Source organism: Mytilus trossulus, chromosome 10 (assembly GCF_036588685.1).
Source record: "Mytilus trossulus isolate FHL-02 chromosome 10, PNRI_Mtr1.1.1.hap1, whole genome shotgun sequence".
Lineage (NCBI taxonomy): Eukaryota > Metazoa > Mollusca > Bivalvia > Mytilida > Mytilidae > Mytilus > Mytilus trossulus.
This window is the reverse complement of record NC_086382.1, coordinates 56,225,557-56,236,119: the sequence shown is the minus strand read 5'-3', so window position 1 is coordinate 56,236,119 and position 10,563 is coordinate 56,225,557. Positions and strand designations below refer to the sequence as shown.

Below are 10,563 nucleotides of genomic sequence, written 5' to 3'. Positions count from 1 at the left end.
CTAGCAAAAAATCTGACTTGGATGACATTTGCATAAGATTCCATTATATTGACAACGCTTTGTGAACTAAACAAACAGACATAACGGGTGAAAAAGCCAGAAATTGGTGTATAGCTATAAACATTGTGTTGTAATCTTTTAACCACAACAATAAAAGACAAATACATTTGTCCACAAAGAAACCCAAAAAGGCTTATAGACAAAGCACATTAGCAAAATCGAAAGACAAAAGTACAAACAAATTACCATTACCATTACTCAATTACACAATGACGGGATGTTTAAGTACTGAGCCAAGTCAAATGGATATTAGAAACAGAGTCCTCACTAAAGAAATCATTATCCATCAGGACATTGAAATGACATTAACGGGAATATTTTTACTGCATTGGATGCGCATTTTTTTCATAAATGATGTTAAACTCCATCGACGTTACACTCCAAAATATTTGAAAATCCATAACGTATTCAAAAGATAAAATGTTAGCCAAATTAAAGCTTGAACCACTATAAGAGATTTGTATGAGGGTGATAGTATCATTGATTTTAAAATAGTTTGAAAAATATCGAAACAGCCAATGTTAATAGCACATTGTCCGTATCATGTCAGTACCATAGCTCTGGTTACTGGGAAGGTGATACCCTGAAACGTTCTTAAAGGTTGTAAATTTCAAATATAAACTCAAACTACATGAAAAATACAAATTTCTTATAAACAACAAAACACGTTCATTTGAAGATACTGTAAATATTCTCTTTGGAAAAACAAAGCCATAATCGACTGACTAAACAAGGACGTTGAAATTTTACACAATACCAATACATATCAAACAACAGCTATAGCAAGTATCCAATTGCTAACACCTTTGAACTCAGTCACAATTCCTTTATTTTCGTCCCTCGTGTAATTTGGTAACAATACAATAATAAGTATTATTTAGTAACATATCAGGAACAGGGAACAGAGATAATTGGTACAATGATACATTAATCATATTACTGTTTATCTTTTCTACTAACCCGACTGGTCTTGTCGTTATATTCCGACTCACTATCGATCGCTACATTAAACTCGAGAGGACACTGATCGATAAAGGGCACTGAACCATTCGAGTTACTTTTCTACAGATATATGTGTTGCAATCAACCACATCATAATTGACCTGGATAAGTCTTGCTTTTGTTACTTACACGTATACAGTTGAAAATTTAGTAATCTCCTGGAATGTAGGTATGAACTGCTCCACAGCTCATCAGAAATACAGCAACACTTGTATTGTGTATTTTGTAGCAACTCTTCAAGTCAGGAGACATTAAGTTAAACTCATTCAAAGGATATTTTTTAAACAGCGGAAGAAATTTAAGGATAAAGATAGCTGCTTAATTCTCTCAAATGAAACCCTTTTTAAATGCATATCTGCGTTAAAACACTGAATAGCCTGTCTCATAGGGATATTTTTATTATTGATATAATATATATAATTATTTCAGAAGATCCCTTCATTTAAGAATGATAAAATATAGGCATAAAAAAACGTAAGTCAAACAACAGATTTCTGCCAAATTTTGCAAACAGCTGTGATATTTTTTAACTTAAACTGGAAATAGACGAAAAAAATAAGACAACACAGTGTATTTTCATTCGTCCAAAATAATGCATTGATTTTTATCTTTCCTGTAATATAACTGAATAAATTGATTCAAACTAAACTCATATTCGTTTAGAAAGCAAAAGAAATGTTGAAGACATTCATACATTTGTCTTACAATCGAAATAGTTTCAATAAACAATGCACACAATATATACAAAAATGATATGTTGCTGATAAAAGAAATTATTTTGAGTGATATAACGTTAATATGATTTCCAAACTACTTTTTCGATTATTAATCAAAATGTTACTTAGTTGTTAGTGGTGCTGTTCATTATAGAGTAGTTGATGATACATTTATTAATTACAACCAAATTAAACCTCATATTCAATCATATTGTCTCTTTATTTAACATTTTAAAGATGGTAGACAATTTTTGCAATTATTGTTTTTGCTCATTAAAAGTATCAACAATGTTTAATAAAATTAACGGTACCAATTTTCTTGCACCAGATGCGCATTTCGACAATCCAAATGGATAAAGGAAGATGTGGTGTGAGTGTCAATGAGACAACTCTCCAAAGCTTAAATAAAAGATGAAAAGCTATGATCCAAAAGGTCCAAAAAGTATAGCCAAATCCGTGAAAGGAATCAGAGCTTTGCATAAGGGAGATACATTCCTTAATTTATAATCATTTATAATACTTTTATAACAGCAAATTGTAATAACACAAAAAAAATCCGTATTTTCATGCCAGTACCGAAGTACTGGCTACTGGGCTGGTGATACCCTCGGGGACTAATAGTCCACCAGCTGAGACATCGACCAAGTGGTAGTAATAAAATTAACGGTACCAATTTTCTTGCACCTTATGCGCATTTCGACAAAACATGTCTCTTCAGTGATGCTCGTGGCCAAAATATTTTGAAATATAACGGCCATTGAAAATAGAGGAGTTAATTACTTTTGGAGTGTCAAAAATTGGTTCGAAGTACTTGATAAATTGTATGGTTATATTATTAATTTTGAATCTTTTTCAAAGTTTTTAATTTTTGTACCTTATATAACACTTTGCTTCATAATCTTATTGAGGAAAAATTCACAAACCTAATTAAATGGGCATTTAAAAAGTCACAATGGGATTATATATGTTCAAACTCTTTTCGGTTATTTTTTTAGTATCAACAAATTAAAACTGTTTGTCAATTGGATCTGATTTGATACTATTACTGCTCTTGAACGTTTACCAGATACATTTCTGTTTGCTATAGAGATTCCGTATGTCGTAGTTTTATGAAAAGTTATTTATTTTGAAACTGAGCAGCGAACATCCTTAATCTGGTTTACTAAAAACAACAGAACAGAAATCCCTTTTAACAAAACTAAAAAGTCAAGTGTATTGAAATAAGCAGATACTGCTGCACATATGGCACCCTCGGGTTGTTATTTTAATCAAGGTTGATGAGCCTTATTCAGTTGGTACATTCGAGGTTGTTATTGGTTCGATTCCTGTTCCGAGATGAAAATTTCAGGGACTCGAAAAAAAAACCAGGCTTATGTCGCGGCAAGGGAGCACTCGCACCCGCAAAGTGGAAAGGGATAAACATAAATTGCAAAACTTATTTACTAATCCACTATAAATAAATACAATAAAATTGAGAATTGAAATGGGGAATGTGTCAAAGAGACAACAACCTGACCATAGAAAAAACAACAACAGAAGGTCACCAACAGGTCTTCAATGTAGCGAGAAATTCCCGCACCCGGAGGCGTCCTTTAGATGGCCCCTAAACAAATATATACTAGTTCAGTGATAACGAACGCCATTCCAAATTGTACACAAGAAACTAAAATTAATGTTTAAACTAAAAGTTGACGGAATTATTGTAACAATCATAGTAACAAATCCGTCGTCATCAGTGAAACCGATATTCCATTATATCCACAGGCACTTGTTTCTGTCAATATGGGGTTTACTATCCATACCAGTACAAAAAAAAAACACAAGGTAGCTAACGGGAATTTTTAATATGTTCGATTCAACCAATATTTTGTTACTTTCCCTTGCCCCTTTTACGAATAAAAGTACACCAGTCTCTCGGTAATTGATTTATCTTAACAATGAAACAACTCTCACGTACCTTGAGAATACCCCTCAAACAGTATAACACACTTGAGATGAGAATTATTGGCCTTTTTCCAGACCATTGAATTTGAAAGGACTTAACTTCCTGTTTACTTAGGAAGTTAATAAAACTGTGCAATCCCATTGGTCACATTTTTCTGGTTTCTGGTAACTAGTATAAATAAACAGGTAACCAGATGAATTGGACCAATAAGATTGCTGTGCTATATTAACTTCGTAAGTTAACAGGAAGTTAAGTCCTTCCAAATTCAATGATCTGGAAAAAGGTCAATAATTCTCATCTCAAGTGTGTTATACTGTTTGAGGGGTATTCTCAAGGTACGTGAGAGTTGTTTCATTGTAAAGATAAATCAATTACCGAGAGACTGGTGTACTTTTATTCGTTAAAAGGGCAAGGGAAAGTAATAAAATATTGGTTGAAGGGAACACATTGAAAATTCCCGTTAGCTACCTTGTGTTTTTTTTGTACTGGTATGGATAGTAAACCCCATATTGACAGAAACAAGTGCCTGTGATTATATCTCAAAGTCAATCCCAACGTTATGGTTTGATTTGAGATATTAACCTGTGACGTCACCTTTTGTGTTGTTGAAACATTTGTGTGCCGCACAGTTCATAATTCTAACGTGTTGTGCTTGTGTACTGTCGTATATTAATTTTATAATAATATTAAAAGTGTTCTTTATTATTCTGTGATTTACATGTTTTAATTTACTTTTATATTATTTATTCATGTATTTTTCTGTACTGAGCGGACTTGTATGTATTCCTGTCGCGTATTGATGTCATTTTAAAGGTATATTTAACATTGCCATTTAGTGCCAGGTTTTGCTAGTCATACACCAAGTGTATTCCACCATTTTTTTCATAAAATGTCTTGTACCAAGTCAGGAACAAGGCTGATTTTATCAAATAGTACCGGATTGGTTATTGTCGATTTTTTAATGACTATTGACAGTGGTAAACAACTGTTGCTTTTATTTATAACGGTAAGATGACAATATAATTGCGTCTTTAAAAAGGTCGAAGTGGTGACTTCCTCTTAACCACTTTACAATTATGGTTTAAAGGACCCTAAAAACCCTAATCGGGTAGCATGATAGAAAATGGATACTCTGAAATACCATATAAACAGATATATTCTCCATATGCTGGTGTTACTGGAATTTATAGACATAGAAGCCTAAAAAAAGGCAGCTGAAATTATTTCCTTTGTAGCTTTATTCTTTTTCATTTAATCATAGTTTTCAATGATTACGTGTAATTTAAATTATCAAATAAAAGTAGGTTCAAATGGTAAAGTTGAAATCATCCCTTCGTAAATTTTAAGGATGCCATCACGAGTTGGTTGACCGTAATGGAATAACCGTTTCACAGATGATATTGATATGTTTCTTATGTGACCTACTTACCGGGTTTGTAATAACATGAGCAACATGACGGGTGCCACAAGTGGAGAAGAATCTGCTTACCCTTTCCAGAGCACCTAAGATCAACCTTTGTTTTTTTTTTTTTTGAGTTGTGTTGCTGTGTCTTTTGTGTTCTATGTTGTGTTTTGTGTACTATTATTTGTCTGTTTGTGTTTAATATTTTAGCCATGGCGTTGTCCGTTTATTTTCGATTTATAAGTCTGACTATCCCTCGGATATCAAATCTACCACTAGTGAGATTTGTTTTTCTATGATGTACTAATCTTCCAAAAGGCTGACGGTTTGTCGGTTGTTCTTCTCCGTCAACATCCGTACAGATATCATCTCCTGTTGTGGTTATCTCACGTTCGATATTTCTCTTCTGTATTGCTCACTTTTTCAGTTTGTTAAAATGAACAACTTTTCTCTTTCTTGTGTTATCTAACTGTATTCTATACACTAGGTCTGAGATCTTTTTTATGGTATATGGACCTTTCCACGGACGATTTAACTTGGGCGATCGCCCCTTCTTAACTCGAGGATCATAATACCAAACTTTGTCACCCACATCAAGCGCTTAACCGAATGCCTTCCTGTCATAGTGATCTTTCATTGTTTTTTGTGACAGTCCTAGATTTTCCCTTACTACTTCGTATGCCTGTAAAAATCTCTCCTTAGTTCTCGTCACATATTCACTGGCATGTTTTGCAGTGCTGCCATCAGGCAACTGATACTGCACATCCAGTGGAAGTCTTAGTTCCCTTCCAAAAAGAACATAAGCCGGGGAAAACTTTTTAGATTCATGTTCACTAGTTCTATACCCCATCATCTCTTTTTGTAGGTGAACATCCCAGTCTCTTTGGTTTTCTTTGACGTACTTGCTGAGCATAGAGAGCAGTGTTCTATTGAATCTCTCAACTTGACCGTCTGATTGAGGGTGGTACCTAGTCGTCCTTGTTTTATCAATTCCTAGTAACTTGCATAGTTCTGATATCAGTCGAGACTCAAATTCAGGCCCCTGGTCACTATGCAATTGGAATGGTGCACCAAATCTACTTACAAACTGATCAATGAGGATTTCGGCGATCACAGGAGCTGTGTGATTCTTTAAAGGGAAAGCCTCTGCCCACTTAGAGAAATAATCTCCAATTACCATAATAAATCTGTTTCCTTGATCCAACATAGGCACTTCCAATATGTCAATTGCTATTTTCTCAAATGAAGCTACAGAATAATGGGACTGTAACGGCGCTCTAGCTGTTCTACTCGGATTCTTCCTTGTAACACACTCAACGCAGTTAGCGACATAATTTTCAACGTCACGCCTGAGTCCAAACAAAAAAAATCTTTCAGAAACTTTTCCAAATGTTTTTGACACTCCCAAATGTCCCCATAGTGGGCTAGTATGAAGGTTGTATAGTATTTCATTAACTAATTTACGTGGTACAACCATCTTCAGTTTATATTCTTCTTTCCTTGCATTTTCCCATCTTATATATAACATTTCATTGTGTAATACCAATTGGTCAAACTTGCTCCACAAGTCCTTAACCACAGGACTTTTTCCTTCAACGTCACGGAATTCTGGTCGTCTATTTCTAATGTCCCAAGATAACACCATATAAATGTCTTTGTCTTGTTCCTGTTGCGCTTTCTGGAAACTATCATTTGATGGCTGGTCTCTTAACGTAGATGACGTATCAGAGATTCTAGAGCTGCAACATGCTGTTCCAGAACCAGCTGATGTATCATTCTTATTCACTAGTTCTTGTTGTCTCCTCGACGTATCATTCTGTTCATAGCAAAATTGCTTATTTACAACAGAGGTAGCATTATTATTATCCTCATTACCATACGGGTGGCAAGGTATTCTAGACATTCCGTCTGCATTTCTATGACGTTTACCTTCTCTGTGTTCTATAGAAAATTCATACTCTGATAACTGTGTGATCCACCGAGCAGTTTGACCTTCCGGTTCCTTCATTGAGAAAAGCCATTTCAGTGCTTTGTGATCTGTTCTTGCCCGAAATTTCTTGCCATACAAATAATGACGATATTGTTTAATGAAAAACACTAATGCTAGAAGCTCTTTTCTCGTAGTACAGTAGTTCCTTTCAGACTTGCTTAATGTTCGACTGGAATAAGCTATAACGACTTCCTTTTCATTCTTGATCTGTGAGAGTACAGCACCTATTCCAAAATCACTCGCATCAGTATCAACTATGAACTCACAGTCACTGCGCGGAAAAGCCAAAATAGGTGCCGTCGTTAGTTTCCTCTTCAACTCCAAGAATGCATCTTGGCATCGATCATTCCAAATAAATGGTGTATTTTGTTGAGTCAATTTATATAATGGTGTTGCAATATCTGAAAATTTTGCAACAAATCGTCTATAATACGAGGCGAATCCAAGAAATTGCTGAACTTCTGTTGCAGATTTTGGAGGGGTCCAGTCCTTAACAGCTTTGATTTTTGCTTCATCGGGTTCAATACCTTTTTCTGAAATTACATGACCTAAACAATTAATTCTTGATTTCAAAAGGTGACATTTGGAAGGTTTTAACTTCAAGTTCGCTCCTCGAATTCTTTCGAATACCTCCTTGAGTCTGACTAAATGTTCATCGAAAGTGTGACTAAAGATGATGATGTCATCAAGGTAAACTAAACACAGTTCCCACTGTAATCCCGCCAGGACTGTTTCCATCAGTCTCTGAAAAGTGCTAGGTGCCCCACAAAGACCAAACGGCATGACATTAAACTCGTAAAGTCCCCAGTTGGTTGTAAACGCACTCTTCTCTCTGCTTTCAGCATCTTATTCTATCTGCCAGTAAACACTAACTAAATCGAGAGAAGAGAATAATTTTGCCCCTGCAAGAGCATCCAACGTCTGGTCTATCCGTGGTAATGGATATGCATCCTATTTAGTGACTGAATTTATCCGGCGATAATCAATACAAAACCTAGTACTACCATTCTTCTTAGGCACTAAAATCACAGGAGCTGCCCAAGGGCTACATGATGGCTGAATAATCCTTTCCTGTAACATGTTGTCAATGTGATCTTTGATTTCTTTCTGCTTGCGTATAGGCACACGTCTTATCCCTTGTCGCAGGGGACCACTACTACCTGTTCCAATGTGGTGTTTCACCAATGAGGTTCGACCAAGATCAGCTGGTCCGTTTGAAAATATGCTGCTATATTCCTCTAACAGGGAATTGAGTCTTCCTTTTTGTTCAAGATTTAATGAACAATCAACATGCATATTATCAATTGTGTTTCTGATGCCAGTACAAACCGTAGAACTGTTTACCGCACCACAAACACCCTTGTCTTTATCAAAGTTCTCATCAATCGTAGAGAAAATCCCTAGAGTAGTGTTTCTGTAGATTGTCACGTCTTCACTTGAAAAATTTGCTACCCTCAATGGTACAGTCAATTTTTGGGACGTTACAAGGCTTCGCGCTAACAGTACAGGTTTCTTATTTGTTTGCCTTAATTTTGATTCAATTATACCGACATAATTTGTCGTCATAACCTCTCCTCTGCCCTTAGCAACAAGTTTTCCGTCAATAATCTTTTCATGTCCAGCAGGAATTACTTCTGTTTTAGCACATTTTATGTTACACGCAAGATTAGCGTTTCCTTTCTTAAGGCAAATATTTGTTGTTTTAGTTTTCAATGCCATGGTATCAAAATCAATAATCAATTAATGGGCCCTCATAAAATCAACCGCAAGGATGCACTCCTGTGCCAGGTCCCTACCTACTAAAACTGACTGTCTTCTCACTTCCTGTCCTATACAAATACTTAGTTGTGTTTTCCCTAAGATATCAATAGGTTCACCATTTGCTGATACGACCTTGTGCTGTTTCCTTACTAACTCAAGTGTACTAGGTACATTAGTTTTACTACCTGCTGCACACCTGTACCTATCACTCGTGCACAAGTTACTCCGTAAGGTCTCCCACAAAGCTTCACTTATCAGTGTATTTACTGAGCCAGTATCGACTAACATATCCACCAGTCTTCCTTCAATCTTCCCACTACAAACAATTGACAGTCCCGTGCTAAAACAGTCAGTTTCTACCTTGTCTTCATCCAAAGGGTAATTTCTATCAGGGTCCAATATTTTGGCTGACGTGTGACCCTTCACATCAGCCTGTTTTCGTTTCCCGGATTCTGGCTGCAATCTCTGCTAATATGTCCAGGTCTCCCACATGTCCAGCAACCACCAGGTTTCCCGCGCTGTCCCGTCTGTCTATTTTTATGGCATTCTCTGCTTGTATGGCCAAAATCATAACAAGTCCAACATTGCAAGTCCTTCTGATTTCCTCCTTGCTGCCCTCGACCATAGCCTCCTCTACCACGTGGCTGATATCTAGAAGAAACTGTTGTTCTTTCTTTATCCTCTTTCATCAGTTTCATCATGTCTGTCATCAGACCAATAAGCTCGTCTGTTTTTGGCGGGTTGATACTTGCACATGCACCTGTTTCATCTGTCATCGTGGCCAAAATTTTCTGTTCTGGAGCAGTATTTGTATCCTTAACGTCTTTCTCCACTGCTTCCTATTCTAACGCCATTCTTATAGCTTTATCAAGCGTTTTCGGATTTGCATGTCTCCCTTTCAAAGCTAATTCTGTCTTATCTAGGCCCCTTAAAACTGATCCTTGGCTAATTCATCTCGGACATTATTTGACAAAGATGGATATGCCTTACGTGCCAGAGTTCTAATTGAATTACCCATTTCCAAATATGTTTCCGAAGGTTTCTTTCTTCTTCCCATAAACTCTGATTTTTAAAGATCTGGTCTTGTAGCTGTGTCAAACCTTGCAGTTAGTTCTGCTTTTAATTTAGTCTAATCTTTCTTAGTGTCATCATCTAGATCGCTTAAAATCTTACCTGCCGTTCCTTTCAATCTAACTATAATGAATTTACATTTTGAGCCATCATCCCAGTCGTTCAATGATGAGCAGCTTTCAAACTGAAATAGCCAATCTGTCCATTCTTCTTCACCAGTAAAGACATCTGACATAACAATTGGTCTTTTTGTTTTTGCGACATGCTGTACTTCGTCTTCATTCTCCGCCATTATTATAATTCTTCAAAAAAGTATCTAGGTTTATAAGTTTGTCTTTAGAGCAATATAAAATAAGAAATTAAGGTTTAGATATATTTATAATGAAAATCTTTTTATATAAATATATATGCATAAAGATCAGTTTCTATTCAAACAAAACTTGACTACAATGTATGAGCTACTACCTGCTGCTCAACATGTATCAAGAGAACAAACAAATATTCTTAATACTTTAACTGAACTTAAAACTTGTTACCAAAGGATACAAAATAGCATTTATAGTTTTACATTAATTGTCCTCTCTTAAAATCCCAAGAGTCTTCCCTGTCACTATCC

At 35.8% G+C, this 10,563-nt stretch overlaps 2 protein-coding genes across 2 annotated transcripts; both read right to left on the bottom strand.

The window, feature by feature from the left end:
* Window positions 1–8,066: 8,066 nt before the first annotated feature.
* LOC134688012 (uncharacterized) lies at window positions 8,067–8,681 on the bottom strand. The gene has a single exon (XM_063548480.1). The coding sequence runs from the start codon at window positions 8,679–8,681 to the stop codon at window positions 8,067–8,069; it is 615 nt and encodes a 204-aa protein (XP_063404550.1).
* Window positions 8,682–9,298: 617 nt separating this feature from the next.
* Window positions 9,299–9,652, bottom strand: LOC134688011 (DNA-binding protein HEXBP-like). Its single transcript, XM_063548479.1, has one exon. The coding sequence runs from the start codon at window positions 9,650–9,652 to the stop codon at window positions 9,299–9,301; it is 354 nt and encodes a 117-aa protein (XP_063404549.1).
* Between the last annotated feature and the right edge of the window lie 911 nt (window positions 9,653–10,563).